A 23378-nucleotide genomic window follows, 5' to 3' on the forward strand; every position below is an offset into this window, starting at 1 on the left:
CTCTGTAGTCCTCTGTAGGAAGTAGGTCCTCTGTGGTCCTCTGTAGCTCAACTGGTAGAGCACGGCGCTTGAAACGCCAAGGTAGTGGGTTCGAGCCCCGGGACCACCCGTACACAAAAATGTATGCATGCATGACTGTAAGTCGCTTTGGATAAAAGCGTCTGCTAAATGGCATATTATTATTATATTATAGGTACAGTGGGGGAAAAAAGTATTTAGTCAGCCACCAATTGTGCAAGTTCTCCCACTTAAAAAGATGAGAGAGGCCTGTAATTTTCATCATAGGTACACGTCAACTATGACAGACAAAATGAGATTTTTTTTCTCCAGAAAATCACATTGTAGGATTTTTAATGAATTTATTTGCAAATTATGGTGGAAAATAAGTATTTGGTCAATAACAAAAGTTTCTCAATACTTTGTTATATACCCTTTGTTGGCAATGACACAGGTCAAACGTTTTCTGTAAGTCTTCACTAGGTTTTCACACACTTTTGCTGGTATTTTGGCCCATTCCTCCATGCAGATCTCCTCTAGAGCAGTGATGTTTTGGGGCTGTCGCTGGGCAACATGGACTTTCAACTCCCTCCAAAGATTTTCTATGGGGTTGAGATCTGGAGACTGGCTAGGCCACTCCAGGACCTTGAAATGCTTCTTACGAAGCCACTCCTTCGTTGCCCGGGCGGTGTGTTTGGGATCATTGTCATGCTGAAAGACCCAGCCACGTTTCATCTTCAATGCCCTTGCTGATGGAAGGAGGTTTTCACTCAAAATCTCACGATACATGGCCCCATTCATTCTTTCCTTTACCCGGATCAGTCGTCCTGGTCCCTTTGCAGAGAAACAGCCCCAAAGCATGATGTTTCCACCCCCATGCTTCACAGTAGGTATGGTGTTCTTTGGATGCAACTCAGCATTCTTTGTCCTCCAAACACGACCGAGTTGAGTTTTTACCAAAAAGTTCTATTTTGGTTTCATCTGACCATATGACATTCTCCCAATCCTCTTCTGGATCATCCAAATGCACTCTAGCAAACTTCAGACGGGCCTGGACATGTACTGGCTTAAGCAGGGGGACACGTCTGGCACTGCAGGATTTGAGTCCCTGGCGGCGTAGTGTGTTACTGATGGTAGGCTTTGTTACTTTGGTCCCAGCTCTCTGCAGGTCATTCACTAGGTCCCCCCGTGTGGTTCTGGGATTTTTGCTCACCGTTCTTGTGATCATTTTGACCCCACGGGGTGAGATCTTGCGTGGAGCCCCAGATCGAGGGAGATTATCAGTGGTCTTGTATGTCTTCCATTTCCTAATAATTGCTCCCACAGTTGATTTCTTCAAACCAAGCTGCTTACCTATTGCAGATTCAGTCTTCCCAGCCTGGTGCAGGTCTACAATTTTGTTTCTGGTGTCCTTTGACAGCTCTTTGGTCTTGGCCATAGTGGAGTTTGGAGTGTGACTGTTTGAGGTTGTGGACAGGTGTATTTTATACTGATAACAAGTTCAAACAGGTGCCATTAATACAGGTAACGAGTGGAGGACAGAGGAGCCTCTTAAAGAAGAAGTTACAGGTCTGTGAGAGCCAGAAATCTTGCTTATTTGTAGGTGACCAAATACTTATTTTCCACCATAATTTGCAAATAAATTCATTAAAATTCCTACAATGTGATTTTCTGGATTTCTTTTCCTCAATTTGTCTGTCATAGTTGACGTGTACCTATGATGAAAATTACAGGCCTCTCTCATCTTTTTAAGTGGGAGAACTTGCACAATTGGTGGCTGACTAAATACTTTTTTCCCCCACTGTATTCAGATATATTTTACTTGAAAAGACAAGTAGTTTAATATTTACATTTATTTGGAAATACACTTGGAAAGTATTTTAAAAACTCAAATACACTGAGTCAAATGCACTCCCATGCATTTAACCCAGGTATCGAAAATAGTATTTCAAATAAGTATTTGAACATACTGTCAAATACAATTTGGCAGACTATTTGGTTTTTACAAATAGCCATTCAAATACTCGTATAAAGGTATTTGTTTTGGGCTGTGTATTTGAAAATACTCAAATACACAGAAAAACTATTTTTAAAAACCAGATACTCAAATACACATGTATTTGAACGCAGATCTGCTATTTGTATGTAGGCCTATCCCTTCTTGGCACCTTAGCTAGCATTCATTCATTTAGAAGTAAAACTCTAGGAAGGGAAGCGCAAACAGAGGAGAGTAAAGGTAGAGGAGGGGGAAGGTAATGAGCAGTCGTCTGTGACTCAGCAGCTTGGGACAAGTGACGGGGCGACAAAGGGGGGTGGGGGGAGCGCAATGTCCCAGCTGATGCCCTCCATAGAAAGAGATGACAAAGGCCACAAAACCCAGTCCCAGGAGGGGGTCACAATACCCCCCAGAGCCCATGGGACCTGCCCTTCGACATGGCTGCGGCTAAGCATGCACGACCACTCTTTAATCATTAACCCACCCCCCAAAAGAGGGGGTTGCAGCCTCCCTCCACAACAGAATACCCCCAAGCCTTTTCATAGCCACACAGGGCCTGGCATCCAATGTTTGCAGTGACAGATCATGACGCCGCTATTTTTATTTTTTTGGACGGGGGTTGTGGGAATTGGGACATTTGAGTCACGCCATCCTCCGAATGAGAGATGCAGTCTAGGGGGCAGCAGGCTCTCTCTGTTTGCTATAAGCATGTCTGTGGTAGCATATAGCGTTAGCATCTTTCTGATACAGAAGCTTTGTTTTACCAACCCCTCCACCCCCGATCCCCACATATAATACTGAACATATGCAGCCTACATACATCCACTCCGCAAAGCAAAGCGATTTCCCCTATTCATGGATTGCATGTTTAATCACAATATTGTTTTGAACGTTTGTTTTGGACTGATGCCCGACTGAGCGTTCTACTCAATGCATCGTCAATGAGTGCTGATGAAGATCTCATCAAAAGTGCATTACAGTGGCTTGGAAATACAACAACATTCAAAAGGAGGCAAATAATAACTAGTAGGAAAACCTTTTATCATCATTTTGATGTCGCCAGATTGATTTTAGATGCAGTATAAGATTGAGGGGAGGCCACCAGATTGTAGCTAGCTAACGTTAGCATTGCTAGCTAGTTTTGACGAACTTTGCTAGCTAATGACAACATTGCCATCCGTCTAAAGTAAATTTGACGACATGATAATGGCATGACGCGACCGAGTGACGGAGGTGCAACCTATGAGAAGTACACTTAGCAGCTGCCCTCCAGTCTAATCGTGCTGTTTCAATCTGAAACAAGAATAGCCAGGCTTTGGAATTGGCTTTTCCCATAACACAGTTGGAGTAGGATCCTGCCTACCTCATGACTCTCTCCTGTGAGCCGCCTAACAGCCTCATAACAGTGCCTGCCTACACACCTGACGACGGGAGGTGTGTGTGTGTGTGTGTGTATGTGTGTGTGTGTGTGTGTGTGTGTGTGTGTGTGGAGAGGGGGCAGGGAGAGGCAAGCCTCCATCACCGTGGGAGACAGACAGATGGAGATGGAAATGAGTAGGCAGTGAGCTCATGCTAACCTCCTCCTACAGCTGATCCAGGCATTAAAAAATGCAGACACACACACGCTTGCCCATGCACAATCACACACCAAATTAGGCAGAATAGGCCATTCCTATTCAAATGTTCCCTTGTCTCTCACATGGGTATTTGGCTAGGTAAGCATTAGATGATTAGACGAGTGTTAATAAAAAAACGCCTCACTGCGAAGCATCATATCTAAAACACTTTCACCAAAACAGAATGTAGAGCACTTTCCTTTTAAATGACTGTACTGTTGACAAGCATTTGTGATAGTGCTGTATAATAGTTTTTATGTGATTGCGAGTATGTATGCAGCAGTGTGTTTTTGTGTGTGTCTGGCTTCCTTCGTCAGACAGCCATCTGCCCCCGTGGGAGCTGTTCTGAGGCACACTATTGGCTTACGCGAGCTGAAAGAGCAGAGAGGGCGAGAGGGATCATCATTTTTGGGGGAGGTCATGTGACAGAGCGCTCTTTCAAAAGGCCGACACCACCGTCACACAAAGAGGTTACGGGCTGACGCAGCACAAATCGCCCCCAGCCAGCCAGCCATGCCAATGAAGCCCCCCCCACTCTCCCTTCTCTCTATCTCGCTCTCTCTCTTTCTCTCAGCAATCTGCTACCTTCTACACACAGCCGCTTTCCCATTACAAACCCACGCAGGACTGGACCAATAGGACTTCAATGAGCGTCATCAATTCATACCGTTTACCGACACTTCCTAATAAACATATTCATGCAATTTTATTATAATAACCTGAAAAATAAATCAGCTGAATGAGATGCAACAGAATTGCAATATGTGAAGGAGAGCATATAGTCTCCAGGCTGTTCATGACAAGTTATATTATTAAAGTATATTGAGGTAGTTTCTCTAGTCCTCTCTTACTCCCCAGAACAATTGAGTTTAGGGCAGGCTGAAGAGTCTCTGAGTGCCAGTGTGTGCCAACGACAGACTGGGCCACGCCTTGAAAAGAGAGAGAGAGAGAGAGCTATGCATGCACATACCGGACATGCCACTACTGTACCATCACGGCCCGCCAAACACTGCATCTATCTTTATCCACACACAAACAGAGATGTGAGAAAACGCCGGCGTCTCATTTTTAGCCTCTTGATATACTGTGATATGTGGCCGCGAGTCAAAACAAAGAGTATCGGCCATGCGCACACAAATACTTGTTGGGAATTCCCTGTCTGGTGGTGCGCTAATATCTTTACAGTGTGTGTTTCTGAGGAGATTCCTCTTAGAACCAAGTACTGTTGGTTACCAAAGTGTTTGGTTTTTCATATATGCTTAATTGAAAACTTAGATTAAGCCCAATAAATGCCCTACGTCATAATTTCATTGATTGGCTGATGGCTGTAGAAGCCCTGAGGCGATTGGATGAGGCGGCGGTCGTGGTTGATTGGATGGAGGTTGAATGTGTAGCCAATTGCAATAGTTTGTATGGAAGTGCCATGTGTGTCGATGAATATTTCAAACCTCAAGTCTTCCGGCAAACATTCCATCTCATTAAATAAAGAAGGAGGCCCTTGCCGCTTACGGTAATCCGCCATCAATAATAAAAAAATAAAAATCAACACATTGTAGTTCGCAACTCGGCAATCTGTACGAGTCATCAAATTACAACCGGGCAGCTGATAAAACATTTACGACACTGAGAAGAAGTCATCGGGTTCTTCTGTGTGATGTCACAACACTACGAACTGACAAACATCTTCTGGTTGCTACGAGATACAAGAATCGGTAGCCCGGGTAACCTGCTGTGACTACTTTTTCCCTTTGTGGAGGGAGGGATACCCGTAGCCATTTACATTTACAGGGACCTTTCCCTGTAACCCCCCCCCTCTCACCTTCCCTCTTTCCTTCAGAGTGACATAGCACACCAGGTCCTGTTCACTGCTCCCCAGTCACTCAGGCAGTCAGGTATATTAATGCACTCTCCAGCCCTCTTGACCTTCGCTGCTCATAAAGCACGTCCCCCAGATCTCCATTTGTCATATGCAGACACTTCTGACTGACCGGGAGGCAGGCAGGCAGGGGGTGAGACAGGAGGCAGGGGAGGGGACACGCTGGAAGAGGAGAAGGAGGAGGCAGGGCAGACAATGGCTTGTGATGAGGGATTGAACTTCTCTCTCTTTTTGTCTTTTTTTGCTCCCTTTTCCAGCACATAGGATTTGTGCTATTCCCCAAGGACGACAGTGGTGGTGGAAGGGTGGGAGGGGGGGTCCCAAGGGACGTGTGTGTGTGTGTGCGGACGCGAGCGCAAGTTTGTGTGGAGGAGGATGGCAGGCAGTGAGCTTCTAAAAGATCGCTAAGGAGAGAGGGATAATACTCGAAGGACTCGTAGAATCTATTGACATACAGAGCAACCACAGTAATAACACCAAACCCCTGGGAGCTTAACATGATAGTATACGAATTACTGTACTGTAACTTCCATTGATAATGCTGCATGTGTCAGAACTAAACCTCTGTGTACTAGCCATCTCAAACAGAAAACGCAACAAAAAAAAAGCCCTCTGAATAAATAAACAAACGGAACATAGATAACTTTTAGATCCGTTGTTTTATCAAGTCTTTCCAGTGAACAATCAGCCTTTCATAGAGAGAAGCCCCGTTTGTTCGAATAACTTTAAAAGGCTGTGAATTAAAATAGCTGCCGGCGGGGTGGAAATGAAAGGAATCGGCACATTTAATTTATTCTCCCTCGCTGTTATTGTGCTCTTTTGAAGAATTTCCCAGACACCACAGTCAAGCGTGTCACCTGTGATTCCCTGGTTGCTTCGTAATAACGCGTGTTGTGATGCCGTGTTGTGATGCCTTGTTGTGATGCTGTGCAGTTTTCATTTTGAAACACATTGGTTCCTCAAAGTTTTCCAAAGACGAGCCTTGATTCCCACCTAATTCCCATTGATTCCCATCTCAGAGGAAATAATTACAAAATACACCTATACACTCCCCTTCGTATTTATTTGGACAGTGAAGCTAAAGATTTTGTTCCATACTACAGCATTTAGAATTTGAGATCAAATGTTTTATATGAGGTGAAAGTACAGAATGTCACCTTTAATTTGAGGGTATTTTCATACATATCCGTTTTACCGCTAAGAAATTAATGCACTTTATGTATCTTGTCCCCCCATTTGAAGGTGTCATAAGTATTTGGACAAATTAACTTATAGTGTATTGCATTTAGTCAAAAGTTGCTAGCACACAATGACTACATCAAAACTTGTGACTCTACAAACTTGTTGTATGCATTTGCAGTTTGTTTTGGTTGTTTCGGATTATGTTGCCCCCAATAGAAATTAATGGTAAATAATGTATTGTGTAATTTTGGAGTCACTTTTATGTAAATAAGAATAGAATATGTTTCCGAACTTCTACATTAATGCTACCATGATTACGGATAATCATTAATGAATCGTTAATAATGATGAGTGAGAAGTTACAGATGCACAAAGACCATGCACCCACAACATGCTAACCTCTCACCATTACCAATAACAGGGGAGGTTAGCATTTCTGAGGGGACCACTGGCTTGGTACGAGGAGCAGGAACAGGCCGGGCCGGACTGGCGACGCGCACCACTGGCTTGGTGCGAGGAGCAGGAACAGACCGGGCCGGACTGGCGACGCGCACCACTGGCTTGGTGCGAGGAGCAGGAACAGGCCGGGCTGGCGACGCGCACCACTGGCTTGGTGCGAGGAGCAGGAACAGGCCGGGCCGGACTGGCGACGCGCACCACTGGCTTGGTGCGAGGAGCAGGAACAGGCCGGGCCGGACTGGGAACACGCACCACTGGCTTGGTGCGGGGAGCAGGAACAGGCCGGGCCAGACTGGGAACACGCACCACTGGCTTGGTGCGGGGAGCAGGAACAGGCCGGGCCGGACTCGGAACACGCACCACTGGCTTGGTGCGGGGAGCAGGAACAGGCCGGGCCAGACTGGGAACACGCACCACTGGCTTGGTGCGGGGAGCAGGAACAGGCCGGGCCAGACTGGGAACACGCACCACTGGCTTGGTGCGGAGAGCAGGTACGGGGCGTACCGGACTGGGAACCGGCGCTGGAGGTCTAAGACTGTCTCCGTCCTTTACACTCCGCGCCCCGTCCTCCTCCAGTGAGGACTCCTCCTTGAGCCCCCACGAGTGCAGTGGTCGAGGCGCCTCTCTGTCGCTCCCCGACCACCCTTTTAGCCCCCCAAAAATGTTTTATTGGGGCTGTCTCTCCACCCTGATCCCTTTCGGGGCCTCCATCTCCCGCCAGGTCCATCCTCTCTGCTCCTCCTGGGCACGCTGCTTGGTCCATTGGTGGTGGGGTTTTCTGTCACGATCATTCATAGACGGGACGGACCAAGACGCAGCGTGAAATGCATCCATGTTTATTGAACTGAATAAACATACAAAAACAACGAAACGTGACGTCGGAAGGCTAACACTAACAAGCCACACTAACCGAACACAAACAAAAACCCACAACACAGGCAGGAAAACTGGCTGCCTAAGTATGATCCCCAATCAGAGACAACGAGCGACAGCTGCCTCTGATTGGGAACCACACCCGACCAAACATAGAAATACAAACATAGATTATTCACACCCTGACCAAACTAGCTGGAGTTATATAGGCCAGGGCGTGACACGTACAGCCACAAGTTTCATGTAGTCATTGCGTACTAGGAATATGGGACCAAATACTAAACATTTGACTACTTTAATACACTAATTGAATTTGTCCAAATACTTATGTGAGAGAAAATATATTCAAACGGGGGGACTACAAGACACATAAAGTGCTTTCATTTCTAAACGGTAAAACAGATATGTATGAACATAACCTCAAATAAAATATGTCATTCTGTACATATGAAACATTCAATGTCAACTCCAAAATGCTTGAGTATAAAGCCAAATTTACACATTTTAGTTTCACTGTCCAAATAAATACGTAGGCGAGTGTATGTTTTTCCCCCAGTTTTCTTTCCAGCGAGACAACAAAAGCAGAGCAAGTGAGCGGCACATGTGGCAAATAATTAACGTGAGTCTCTTCGCACACGAAGTTAACTGCTAATTAAAATAAGAAACGTAATTGACTGGCATTTGAATACCATTCAAGCTACAAAGCAATTACCATCCAAATTGTTAAAGGGAGGTTTCCTCCGCCGCCTTATCTCCAATGTGGAATCAGCATCTGTTTATCAGTATGAAATCCACGCCTTAGGTATCATTGAGAAAGAAAGCACACTAAGACAAGTATTAGTAAAGCACTAAAAGTCAGAGCCATGTAAAACAACGTATAGATTTAGAACCATATATAGTACCTCTCGACATACAGCTCTGCTAAACTCAATAATCAAACCAACTGCAATGAGATGTTCATTGCACAACTACCCTGTGTGGTCGATAGAACTGATATGAGGTCAGACAAGAAAACAGACATCCCCGTGTCCATTCTAGTTATGCAGTGGAGGTGAAGGAGTGATGGAGTCTTCAGCCGCCCTTGACAGGGGAAGACCCCGGCCGTCAATATCCTATTGATCCCGCTGACCCATCATGCTGGTCCAACAAGGCAGGGCTCACTGTACCCAGACAACACAGAGTAGTCACAGTCGGCCTGGTCAGAGATAGAGATTGGAGGAGGACTCACTTAGCTAGGCCCTAAGTGAATTAATGGCTTGCTCTTTCTTGGGCCATGCAGGCTTCTGGAGAGTTGGATCATTTCTCAGTCATGCACAGACACACACACACACAGAAGTCATGGATGATTCTTCAGCGATCACAACAACCCTCACGACAACACCAAGCAAAAAAGTCCTCCTTCAATCAATCCACATAATCACCACTACCCCAAAACTACCGGCCCATAGCAGCCGTATGTGTATTTTAATGCAGCTGCAGTTGCTACATTTTCCCTACTGAAAACCCCCCCAAAAAGAAGTGAAGAGGGATATTCTCTCTGTGGCCATTGATATGCATGGCTACCAGCTGTTGTGCTGTCCACAGCGTGGATATGGCTCTCCGTCAAAAGGCTTAGCCGTGCCTGTGCCTTGCATATGAAACAGGACATGGCTCTCTATTCCCTCAGGGAGTTCACTTCCTACCCCCTTCCTTTCCCTCCCTCACTCCTTCCCTCCCTTTTCCCCCCTCCAACAAGCGGCCCCTTCAGCTGGAGGCCAGATATCCCAAGGTGCACCGGGGACATTTTTGGGCAGTGGGAAGGGAAGTTTCAGCCCCTGCGAAATGGGGTCTGGAGCCCAGCCACACTTTTGGAGCAGTGCTTTTGAAAACAACGAGGCTCCCAGATCTCCTTGCTAGAGAGGGCTGACTCTGCAGAAAGAGAGAGGGGCCTGCCTGCTACCTGGCTTGCACTCTACAAAATTGATCTCTTTGCACGTTTGCCACCCTTTTGAGAGTCCACAAAAGAGTTTGTGGTCCAAACTCAGTTTTAGGGTTCTGCCATTTTGAATTGCAACTGCAGACCAAAAGCATCATCATGAAAGTCCTATCTGAATGCACCCGCCTTCACAGCCTCTCTTTCTCTCTCTAACAACTGCTCTTTGTCTACAAAAGCCTTCCTCGCCACCCCGGCGCGAGAATGAAACACAGGGGGAAAACAACTTGATTTTCCTGTCCCAAAGAGACTGGACGGTGGAGGGTTGGATATCACAGTGCCGTGCAGGTGTGGGGACAGGTTTAATTCATGCCTATTCAAGAGGGTTTGCAGTCGATGCGTAATGAGCTTGTTTCCGCTCTCTCTCGCAGGGAGTGGCAGGTCTGGAATGTAACGTCTGTCGCAACTCTCCCGTTTCCCAGCCCAGACTAACTACTAGTTTTTCCCTGGCTAACTACTAGTCATGTCTGCTGACTTCCCCAATGCGGCGTCTGCCAAAACACCCAACTAAACAGCGTCTGATAGCCCTGCCGCACTAGAGAGCGACCAACCAGCATGCTACAGTACAGTGCCAGGCAGGGAAAACCACTGAACCATTGAGATTTTTAGGCTCAGAGTCTGAACGTTTTTGTATTCCTTTTTTCGCCTTACGCAACCAAAAGACTGTGCTGCTGCTGAATGTCTTAGCAAAACTTGGCTGTTGGTGAGAACGTAAGCTGCCTGTGCATAAACTAAGCCTCAACTACTCTCTCCCATTCTCTCTCTCTCTCTCACGTTCATATCTCCTCCCAACAGATGGGCCGTGTATAAATCACATCGTCTTGAGGTTAAATAAAACCTAGGAAGGTCCTATATCTGCAGCCGCCATCCTTATCTAAACATCCTGACGCGGAAAGCCACTGATGATGTGTACTAGCCAGAAACCATGATAAAGGCAAGCCAACATTGGCATGGTGAACTTAGAGACCTAGCCTACTGCTCCACACCCTACTTGTAAACTTTGAGCCCGTTCAACAGATCACTGAGCTAACTCACTTGCTCATTCACTGTTGTTTGCACTCCCACAGTCAACACCGGCGCGCTCACATCTAAAATTAAAACGGAGAATGCACTTTTATTGCAAATTCCAACACAGCCTTTATAAGGGAAGTAGGCTGCAATACGGAAGGTATACTGTAAAGTCGGTGTGGTGTAATTTCTCTGTCTATGGGTGAGATGTGTGTGTGTTGGGTAATGCCCAGACTACTGCTCGATAGCAGCGGTCTGCTCCTCAGAGGAACAAAGTGTCTCCGAGGCCAGGAAGTCCTTCGAGCTCACTTCCTGTGTCTGACTGTGAGATGGCTGCCAGCTATATTCACAACCCTTCACAAAACCACCCTTTCCTCTCGCCAACAACTGAAGAAAAAAAGAGAAGTTATTGAAAGCACAATAAGTCCAATTTGGTCTATCACTTACTTACTTCTCAGAAACGCATTTTAAAGTAACACCCCTGGTGAAATGTGCTGACAAAGGGAGACGTGTACAGTAGCGAGAGAAGTTTAGCAATATTATCATAATTCAAGATTCTGCACATTTTATCTCATTAGCATTGCTTTAACCAAGCCGCTAGATTAAAAAAATAGTGAATTCAAAGGAGACTCATATTAACAATGTCTAACACACAGGTGCCTTTTGAGACCCTATAAAAATAGAAGAAGCCTTTAAAGTGGGGTCCTTTAGGTTCCCCCACTCAAGCCTAAATACAGATGAGTGCCAAGAGACACAGTGTTGACAGTGCATGGCAAGGCTCTGCCCTCCTGCGATACTGGCAAAGGGAAGGGTAAAGGCTGTGGTGGTGAATTGTTAGACCTCTGTTGGTAAACACTTCCACTTTGTTTGTATGGCCCACCGAAAAGTGTCTTACCATAATCACCCACTCTCCTTTCACCCTCCTTTTATGCTGAAAGGGGTAAAGGAGTAGATCATAGGGGGGAAGGGAAAATAGTTTGTGTGATGTGGGGGGGGGTCGGTGAATGTCCCCCTTTGTTGGGATCATATGATGTTTCCACCACAATACTCCTATCCCCGCTTCATCAACTCTATTCACGTTAACAGTTCATGCAAATGACCGTGCTCGCCTTTCATTTGTGGAGGTGGCTCTTTTATCAGTCTTAGCTAGAGGAAGACTGGAAGGCTGATCCCCCCTCTGCCTGCCTCCCCACCCCAAAGCACAAACTTAATCCCCCCATATGATTTAAGGCTCGCTCACATCGCACTGAATGTGGATCTTGTTCGTCTGCCGATCGTTCAGCGCGCTGTGTTTTAGGGACAACACGCTGTAGACGTCTGGCTGCTGACATTTTTCATGTGATTCTACATGTAAATTCGGTGCGCACTCGGTTAGCAAATTATATTCAGCGGTGCCAAGTCCTCTCGGCCAGCAAACGCTTTTGGTGTGTCTGAGCCCTTATAATCAAGGGTCTGCCTGTTGTAGTAGCAGTTTTAACTAAAGCCTACCCTCCAATGTAAAAGTCAGGGTTAGCCGACCGGAGGCTCCCATACTCTTCACAGAGCTCAATTACCCCGAAAAAGGTGAGCCTGGCTGGCATGCAGGAGACGAGACTCTGAGCCCCTCTCACGTGTGTGATAAGCTCCCCTCCCCTTCATTTGGGGCTCATCAGATAGCCAGCCATGAAAGCGCATTTCACGATCTGACATAATGGTAGTCTACCTTTAGGGCTTTACATTGGAGATGTTAAATTGTTTCATGGTTATAGGTCGATTTTTAAGCATTTTGAATGAAGAGGCGGCTCTTTTAGGTGAATGGAGCTAAATGAGCCAGCTCATCGAAAAGCCTACTAGCTCTTCAGCTGACAAAGTAGACGTTCCCCCTCCCATTACGCACGGATGAGGCCCTGGTTAACTAAACATCCACCTTCAAGTACCTGAGATAACGTTGGCCGACCAAGTGCATCTTTCTCAAACACAGCCAGTCAGCTACAATACACTGCAAAGTGCGAACTGAGAGAGCGGCAGCCCCCACCTCAAGAGCTGTAAAGGGTGAGGGGGGTGCGTGCGTGCAGGACAGGGGGGAGTTTTGCTGTAGGAGGTGTTCTCCGGACTTTACAAATGATTACGTTATTTCCTCGTCCCGTCCTTACATCACATGAGTTCTCGGTAGTTGTTGTAACACTATTATAGGGTCATTTGTTGGTAAATGGGTTTGTTTTTAAAGTAAGGCCAATAAAATTTAGCCATTGACACCCGCAGAGGTGTTTCACAGGCAAATAATGCTTTTATTGCCACCAGAGGCGTTTAGCTGGTATTGGTGGACAATTAGTAACAATATGTGAAGTGTTACCAAATACTGAAAAGACTCGCCTCCAGTCTAAACAAACCCATGGCAGGGACAAGTCATTGCCGTTTGCACCAATAGTATAGTGTACTCTAGATAGGAGTCTTTGACTTTCTAGATAACATAGTATTTACAAGAAGACAACACAACAACACACAAGAAAGATATAGGGAAACAAACGTTCAACAGTGTAACCACATTCGTATAATGTAACAACACTTCTAACACAGTGGAACTACATTGTAACATTGACTTCAACTCACCCTTGATGCTTTCCTCTTATATTTGTTGGCGAAGTCAAATTTCTCTTTAATCTCGTCCAAATGCTGCTCTAGGCGCGCTGTCTCCTCTTTCCCCGTGTAATCCTGGCCCAAGAGGATGTATGCCCTCCAGTTGGCGGAGTCGAAGCCCCAGTGGCAAGTCCTGTTTTCCAACGATTTGTGACTGTGCACCACGAACTTATGGGTCGGGTACATGAGTCTGCAGTCCATGCACTGGATACAGGCTGCGTTGGGGCTGGTGTACAGCTCCGGGACGATGAGACCCTTGCACTTTCCGAAACACTCGTGGTATATTTTGAAGCTTTTCTCCGTGATCTCCAGCTCCAGGGAGCCAGAAAACTCTTTCTTGCAGTGCGAAGGGTAGGTGCCCCCGTAAATCAGGGCATTGCACAGGCGCTCCGCGTCCGTTTTGGTGATGAGTCCGCAGGAAGGCGCGGAGAATGGGAGAATCCCCATGACTTTCAGGATCTCCAGCTGTTCCGCCGTGCACCTGGAGCAGTAGATGTGGAGGTCGTCGCACACCGAGTTGATCTGCTGGAGGGAGAAATCCCGAAGGACGGTGTTGAGGATCTGCGGCAAGCACAGCCGTTTCTCGCCGCCGACCACGAAACAGGAGACAGTCTCCGTCTCCAGGACAGTCTCGCACCTCTCCGTGGATCGGTCGGACGGGATGAAGAGGGGGCCCGGCATCACTGTCGGTGGTTGCATGGGCAGATGCAGCACGGGCTCGGGCTCTTTCCCATCCTTCTTGAACAGGAGGTCATGTGGCCATCGAGCAGAAAAAGCCGCCGGTCCGCCGAGGGAGCTCATAGAACTCAGATGAAACTGCTTGAGGGTTTGTTGCAGTCCTGGGTGAGGTTGGAAGCTTTGTCGAGTTACAGTCTCCATGTTTTCACTACGACTTTGAAAGCGAGAGTTCCTTTCAACTGGGGCAAACTAAAACAATCGAAAGACACGATAGGTCCCGGTTCCTTGTAAATCCAAGGTATCCCAGAATTAGCCAAGTGCGGAAAGCGCTTCATCAAACATCCACAAAAAGTCCCAGATAGTGAGTTTCCAATTCCGTTGACTAGGAGCCTACTAGGCGAATGGTGACACCGGCGAGTCTTCCCCTGCAGTAGACTCCCAACTGTCCATATCTAAAACGCGTCCCTCTGAAACTCTAAAACGCGTCCCTCTGAAATGATACGCTTTTGAAGTTCCAGAAAAAGTATCGACCGATAAAGCAAAGCCTTCTCTCTCTATGTAACAGGTGTAAAACACATACACAAATCAGTTTGAAATACTGCAGTAGAGCCCGATGCAAACACTCCGTCTACCCACGCAGTTCGCTACGCCTGTGTGGAGATGGCTAGTCTGTGAGCTGGGTTGCTCTCGCTCGCTCACTCACTTGCCCCCCCTCTCTCTCTCTCTCTCTCTCTCTCTCTCTCTCTCTCTCTCTCCTCTCTCTCTCTCTCTCTCTCTCTCTCTCCTCTCTCTCTCTCTCTCTCTCTCTCTCTCTCTCTCTCTCTCTCTCTCTCTCTCTCTCTCTCTCTCTCTCTCTCTCTCTCTCTCTCTCTCTCTCGCATCCCTCTCTCAGTGTTTGTGTGTCTGGCTCAGTCATTGAATCCCAGCCAGGAATGTGAATGACAACGCAGGCTGGCTCTTCCAGGAACAAGTCGGCACTCCCCTACTTCTCCTAGAAGCATTGTGCGGACTATGCAAAGGCGAAAAAATGCACAGGGCTCATTGAAGCCCTTTATTCACAGCTAAGAACGTCTGTAACTGAAAGAGAATAGGTGGAGTTTGCAACAGACAGTCAAATTTAGACTTGTTTGTTTATTTAGGTTTATTTTTTCCAGGCTGGCTTATAATTTGTATTGCGGAAACTAGGGAAGAAGAACACATATTACGGTCACATATTTTCAGGGTATAGCCACATATGAATAACTATTATTATTATTATTATTATTATTATTTGGACGCATTCATTTTATGCATAGGCCGTTTTTACGCATAGACTTGTTTTACTCCATAGATGTGCCAGTTAATTGTACAAGCACGGCTATACTGTTCGAGCTCCCGTACAGTAGTAGCACTGTCTATGAAATGAAACAATTATGTTTGAGTCACTTTCCCCCTGGGTTTTTTAGTTTTAATTGTAATGTGCAACAACGAGGGCATGCATATGCACACTTAAAACGTATGAGCAATTGAGCAGTGCAGTGGGTGTTAGGCTACAATCAAGTGGACTAGCCTACATCTAATAATTCCTATTGTGCTGAAAATAGTTGGGAAAAGTAAGAAAATTGCAAACTGGACTTTCACTGTGCATTTAAAATGTACTTTGTTACTGGTGTGTAATTAACTTGAGCAATTTGTCTATTTGCCTTTTAAATTTGTGTAGTGTAGACTAGCTTTTTTACTACTAAACTGTTCAAAAGATTCATGAAACTAACTGTATGCCAGTCTACACCAGCATTGCAATATTGTTCATTTGGTCGGCTCTGTTGTTGTTTGCTGTCATCTCCAATAAAGATTTGCTGTGATGATGTGAGCCAAGAATGAAAGGTAAGGCAATTATTTTCCGTTCCTGTAGCTCCTCCTAGCTATGAGGCAATGTAACTGCAACCGCATGGCAATTGGAGCGGTGCTCCGTCACAGAGGTCATTACAATATAAATTAGGCCATAAATTAGTACATTTACATTTTAGTCATTTAGCAGATGCTCTTATCCAGAGCGACTTACAGTTAGTGAATACATTTTTTTTTTTTTATACTGGCCCCCCGTGGGAATCGAACCCACAACCCTGGCGTTGCAAATGCCATGCTCTATCAACTGAGCTACATCCCTGCCGGCCATTCCCTCCCCTACCCTGGACGACACTGGGCCAATTGTGCGCCGCCCATGAGTCTCCCGGTCGCGGCCGGCTGCGACAGAGCCTGGATTTGAACCAGGATCTCTAGTGGCACAGTTAGCACTGCGATGCAGTGCCTTAGACCACTGCGCCACTCAGGAGTACTCCGGATATCATCAATATATTTACATGGCATATAGCAAACATAATCATGAGTAGGCTACAATGTTCATGTGAGGAATATTCTGACCCCTAGACCAATGGCCAATGTGTTATATTGAGTTTATATGCCAATCATGACCTATCCTCCAGAGGCAATCCACTCGCTAAAGCCTACACCAAAAGTTTCAACCATTTTCCACAATGGATCAGTCCAATCCTCTTTGAAACAAATGACAATTATGACAATGTTTGAGTGTAAGTGGACAGACTGGTACCCAGGCTAGGGTCTTTCCATTTTCCTCAGAAACCCACCCACACTAGTCCACAGGATGGGTTGTCAGATCTGGAGCTATAGTGATGAGCTATATCCCCAGATCTGGAGCTATAGAGATGAGCTATATCCCCAGATCTGGAGCTATAGTGATGAGCTATATCCCCAGATCTGGAGCTATAGAGATGAGCTATATCCCCAGATCTGGAGCTATAGAGATGAGCTATATCCCCAGATCTGGAGCTATAGAGATGAGCTATAGTGATCAGCTATATCCCCAGATCTGGAGCTATAGAGATGAGCTATATCCCCAGATCTGGAGCTATAGAGATCAGCTATATCCCCAGATCTGGAGCTATAGAGATGAGCTATATCCCCAGATCTGGAGCTATATCCCCAGATCTGGAGCTATAGTGATCAGCTATATCCCCAGATCTGGAGCTATAGAGATGAGCTATATCCCCAGATCTGGAGCTATAGAGATGAGCTATATCCCAGATGGCTGGCGGATAAGGGACGAGAGGGACCTGGGGCTTTATCTGTTTGACAACGTGCACATCCTAGTGCTGAGGTCTGAGAGCCATTGGGCAGGAATGGTCTACTGTTACACTGGCATGTCTGCATAAGCGGCAAGGGGAGAGGTATGTGGAGTTGGTAATTTTTACATATTAGTCATTTAGCAGACGCTCTTATCCAGAGCGACTTACAGTTAGTAAGTGCATACATTTTCATACTGGCCCCCCGTGGGAATCGAACCCACAACCCTGGCGTTGCAAGCGCCATGCTCTACCAACTGAGCTACAAGGAGGCCTAATGGATATAAGTGAGATGCACTGTATGCGGCGGCAGGTAGGCTAGTGGTTTAAATGCTGCCCAGTAACCGAAAGGTCGCTGGTTCGAATACCTGAGCCGACCAAGTGAAAAATCTGTCGATGTGCCATTTAGCAAGGTTCTTAACCATAATTTGTTCCAGAGCCGACCAGGTGAAACATCTGTCGATGTGCCATTTAGGGAATTTTGAATTTCTTTGCTTCTTAATGCGTTTGAGCCAATCAGTTGTTTGTGACAAGGTTGGGGGGTATACAGAAGATAGCCCTATTTGGTAAAAGACCAAGTCCATATTATGGCAAGAACAGCTCAAATAAGCAAAGAGAAATGACAGTCCATCATTACTTTAAGACATGAAGGTCAGTCAATACAGAAAATATCAAGGACTTTGAAAGTTTCTTCAAGTGCAGTCGCAAAAACCATGAAGCGCTATGATGAAACTGGCTCTCATGAGGACCGCCACAGGAATGGAAGACCCAGAGTTACCTCTGCTGCAGAGGATAAGTTCATTAGAGTTACCAGCCTCAGAAATTGCAGCCCAAATAAATGCTTCACAGAGTTCAATTAACAGACACATCTCAACATCAACTGTTCAGAGGAGACTGTGTGAATCAGGCCTTCATGGTCAAATTGCTGCAAAGAAAACCAATACTAAAGGACACCAATAAAAAGAAGAGACTTGCTTGGGCCAAGAAACACGAGCAATGGACATTAGACCGGTGATAATATGTCCCTTGGTCTGGTGTCCAAATTGGAGATTTTTGGTTCCAACCGCTGTGTCTTTGTGAGACGCGGTGTGGGTGAACGGATGATCTCCACATGTATATTTCCCACCGTAAAGCATGGAGGTGGAGGTGTTATGGTGTGGGGGGGCTTTACTGGTGACACTGTCTGTGATTTATTTAGAATTCAAGGCACACTTAACCAGCATGGCTACCACAGTATTCTGCAGCGATACGCCATCCCATCTGGTTTGGGCATACTGGGACTATCATTTGTTTTTCAACAGGACAATGACCCAACACACCTCCAGGCTGTGTAATGGCTATTTGACCAAGAAGGAGAGTGATGGAGTGCTGCATCAGATAACCTGGCCGCCACAATCCCCCGACCTCAACCAATTGAGATGGTTTGGGATGAGTCGGACGGCAGAGTGAAGGAAAAGCAGCCAACAAGTGCTCAGCATATGTGGGAACTCCTTCAAGACTGTTGGAAACGCATTCCAGGTGAAGCTGGTTGAGAGAATGCCAAGAGTGTGCAAAGCTGTCATCAAGGCAAAGGGTGGCTATTTGAAGAATCTCAAATATAAAATATATTTTGATTTGTTCAACACTTTTTTGGTTACTACATGATTCCATATGTGTTATTTCATAGTTTTGATGTCTTCACTATTATTCTACAATGTAGAAAATAGTAAAAACAAAGAAAAATCCTTGAATGAGTAGGTGTTCTAAAACTTTTGACCGGTAGTGTGTATGTATATATATACAGTATGTATGTATGTATATAGTAACATTCGTAAAGTATTCAGACCCCTTGACCTTTCCACATTTTGTTATGTTACAGCCTTATTCTAAAATTGATTATTTTCCCCCCCTCTCATCAATCTACACACAATACCCCATAATGACAAAGCAAAAACATGTTTTTAGAAATTTTTGCAAAAAAAAGAAAGAAAAGAAAAACTGTAATATCACATGTATATAAGTATTCAGACCCTTTACTCAGTACTTTGTTGAAGCACCTTTTCAGGTCTCTCTGGAGATGTTAGATCGGGTTCAAGTCCGTGCTCTGGCTGGGCCACTCAAGGACATTCAGAGACTTGTCACTCCTGTGTTGTCTTGACTGTGTGCCTAGGGTCATTGTCCTGTTGGAAGGTGAATCTTCGCCCCAGTCTGAGGTCCTGAGCGCTCTGGAGCAGGTTTTCATCAAGGATCTCTCTGTACTTTGCTCTGTTCATCTTTCCCTCGATCCTGACTAGTCTCCCAGTCCCTGGCGCTGAAAAACATCCCCACAGCATGATGTTGCCACCACCATGCTTCACCGTAGGGATGGTGCCAGGTATCCTCCAGACACGACGATTGGCATTCAGGCCAAAGAGTTCAATCTTGGTTTCATTAGGCCAGATAATCTTGTTTCTTATGGTCTGAGAGTCCTTTAGGTGCCTTTTGACAAACTCCAAGCGGGCTGTCATGTGCCTTTTTACTGAGGAGTGGCTTCAGTCTGGCCACTCTACCATAAAGGCCTGATTGGTGGAGTGCTGCAGAGATGGTTGTCCTTCTGGAAGGTTCTCTCATCTCCACAGAGGAACTCTGGAGCTCTGTCAGAGTGACCATCGGGTTCTTGGTCACCTCCCTGATCAAGGCCCTTCTCCCCCAATTGCTCAGTTTGGCCGGGCGGCCAGCTCTAGGAAGAGTCTTGGTGGTTCCAAACTTCATCCATTTAAGAATGATGGAGGCTACTGTGTTCTTGGGGACCTTCAATGCTGCAGAAATGTTTTGGTACCGTTCCCCAGATCTGTGCCTCGACACAATCCTGTCTCGGAGCTCTATGGGCAATTCCTTCGACCTCATGGCTTGGGTTTTGCTCTGACATGCACTGTCAACTGTGGGACCTTATATAAACAGGTGTATGCCTTTCCAAATCAAACATCTCAAGGACGATCAATGGAAGCAGGATGCACCTGAGCTCAATTTCAAATCTCATAGCAAAGGGTCTCAATACTTATGTAAATAAGGTATATTTTTCTGTTTTAATGTTTGTATACATTTGCAAACATTTCTAAAAACCTGTTTTCGCTTTGTCATTATTTTACATTTTATTTTAAATTTTAGTCATTTAGCAGACGCTCTTATCCAGAGCAACTTCCAGGAGCAATTAGGGTTAAGTGCCTTGCTCAAGGGCACATCGACAGATTTTTCACCTAGTCGGCTCGGGATTAGAACCAGCGACCTTTCGGTTACTGGCACAACGGCCTTAACCACTAAGCTTCCTGCCGCCCCATGGGGTATTATGTGTAGATTGATGAGGAAAACAATTAATTTAATACATTTTAGAATAAGGTTCTAACATAACGAAATGTGGAAAAAGTCAAGGGGTCTGAATACTTTCCGAATGCACTGTATATATATATATTTTTTAAATACACACACACACATATTTATATATATATATATATATACTGAACAAAAATATAAACGCATCATGTACAATGTCCCATGTTTCATGAGCTGAAATAAAATATCCAGAAATGTTCCATATGCACAAAAAGCGTATTTCTCTAAAATAAGAGAATGCCAAGAGTGTGCAAAGCTGTCATCAAGGCAAAGGGTGGCTATATGAAGAATCTCAAATAGAAAATATATTTTGCTTTGTTTAACACTTTTTTGGGTTACTACATGATTCCATGTGTGTTATTTCATAGTTTTGATGTCTTCACTATTATTCTACAATGTAGAAAATAGTAAAAATAAAGAAAAACCCTATAATGAGTAGGTGTGTCCAAACTTTTGACTGGTACTGTATATATACAGTGAGGGATAAAAGTATTTGATCCACTGCTGATTTTGTACGTTTGCCCACTGACAAAGAAATGATCAGTCTATAATTTTAATGGTAGGTTTATTTGAACAGTGAGAGACAGAATAACAACAACAAAATCCAGAAAAACGCATGTCAAAAATGTTATAAATTGATTTGCATTTTAATGAGGGAAATAAGTATTTCACCCCTCTCAATCAGAAAGATTTCTGGGTTCCAGGTGTCTTTATACAGAACGAGCTGAGATTAGGAGCACACTCTTAAAGGGAGTACTCCTAATCTCAGCTTGTTACCGGTATAAAAGACACCTGTCCACAGAAGCAATCAATCAATCAGATTCCAAACTCTCCACCATGGCCAAGACCAAAGAGCTCTCCAAGGATGTCAGGGACAAGATTGTAGACCTAAACAAGGCTGGAATGGGCTACAAGACCATCGCCAAGCAGCTTGGTGAGAAGGTGACAACAGTTGGTGCGATTATTCGCAAATGGAAGAAACACAAAAGAACTGTCAATCTCCCTCGGCCTGGGGCTCCATGCAAGATCTCACCTCATGGAGTTGCAATGATCATGAGAACGGTGAGGAATCAACCCAGAACTACACGGGAGATCTTGTCAATGATCTCAAGGCAGCTGGGACCATAGTCACCAAGAAAACAATTGGTAACACACTACGCCGTGAACGACTGAAATCCTGCAGCGCCCGCAAGGTCCCCCTGCTCAAGAAAGCACATATACATGCCCGTCTGAAGTTTGCCAATGAACATCTGAATGATTCAGAGGAGAACTGGGTGAAAGTGTTGTGGTCAGATGAGACCAAAATTGAGTTCTCTGCCCTCAACTCGCCGTGTTTGGAGGAGGAGGAATGCTGCCTATGACCCCAAGAACACCATCCCCACCGTCAAACATGCAGGTGGAAACATTATGCTTTGGGGGTGTTTTTCTGCTAAGGGGACAGGACAACTTCACCGCATCAAAGGGACGATGGACAGGGCCATGTAGTGTCAAATCTTGGGTGAAAACCTCCTTCCCTCAGCCAGGGCATTGAAAATGGGTCGTGGATGGGTATTCCAGCATGACAATGACCCAAAACACATGGCCAAGGCAACAAAGGAGTGGCTCAAGAAGAAGCACATTAAGGTCCTGGAGTGTCCTAGCCAGTCTCCAGACCTTAATCCCATAGAAAATCTGTGGAGGGAGCTGAAGGTTCGAGTTGCCAAACGTCAGCCTCGAAACCTTAATGACTTGGAGAAGATCTGCAAAGAGGAGTGGGACAAAATCCCTCCTGAGATGTGTGCAAACCTGGTGGCCAACTACAAGAAACGTCTGACCTCTGTGATTACCAACAAGGGTTTTGCCACCAAGTAATAAGTCATGTTTTGCAGAGGGGTCAAATAGTTATTTCCCTCATTAAAATGCAAATCAATTCATAACAAATACTTTTTTCCCTCACTGTATATATATATATATATATTTTTTTTTTTACAGCTGCTGACCCACTCAAGGCCAAGCCTGAGAGACAGGTGAGAGAGAAAGAGAGTGAACGGCAAACATCTTTCCTCTTTTCAATGATTCATAACACATCAAGTCCTTCTCCTCTTTTTCGAGTTCCCCCCTCCTCTCTCTCTCTCGCTTCGGCTCCTCTCTGTTCTTTTGGGTGAGCCTGCTTTTGGGAGCCTGGATGGTCAGTTGGTTCTACTATTTTTATTTCTTCCTTCCTGTATCCATGGCGATGGCACACAACAGGATCACAACTCCTAAATGACATAACCTTTCTTTCCAGGCGCCTGGTCGCTTTTCCCAGTGTAACACCAGGCAGGCATCCACACTGGGTCTGCTTTTGTGCTTTTCCCTCTGCGGTAAAGGACTACCCATGTCAGCAATCTAGCCCTCTGGAATTCTCATCTTCTGGGGCACTGTTTCAAAATTGGCCTCACCTATTTTCAAAGTGGCAGGTTTTCCCATAGTGTTATTTTTCCCTATTGCCCTCCTCTCTCTTTTCTTTTTCTTCTGTCCTTTAAGCTCTTCTCCTTGTCTTTTCCATTATATAACCCCCATAGCCGTTCTTTCTGTTGGTCCTCGCTTTTTTCCGAAAGCTTAGCTGAGAAAGCCCCACCATTATATTACTTCAAATTTCCACCACCTAGTTCTGTGT

General features: G+C 45.4%; 1 protein-coding gene across 1 annotated transcript in view; it reads right to left on the reverse strand.

The window, feature by feature from the left end:
- Window positions 1-14991, reverse strand: part of LOC121545932 (ski oncogene) — an 82384-nt gene extending 67393 nt beyond the window's left edge. Inside the window, exon 1 of the mRNA XM_041856858.2 lies at window positions 13569-14991. Within this exon, the coding sequence (XP_041712792.1) occupies window positions 13569-14474 (906 nt within the window). The 5' untranslated portion in view covers window positions 14475-14991. The remainder of the gene's footprint in view (window positions 1-13568) is intronic.
- Between the last annotated feature and the right edge of the window lie 8387 nt (window positions 14992-23378).

Source organism: Coregonus clupeaformis, chromosome 30 (assembly GCF_020615455.1).
Source record: "Coregonus clupeaformis isolate EN_2021a chromosome 30, ASM2061545v1, whole genome shotgun sequence".
Taxonomy (NCBI): domain Eukaryota; kingdom Metazoa; phylum Chordata; class Actinopteri; order Salmoniformes; family Salmonidae; genus Coregonus; species Coregonus clupeaformis.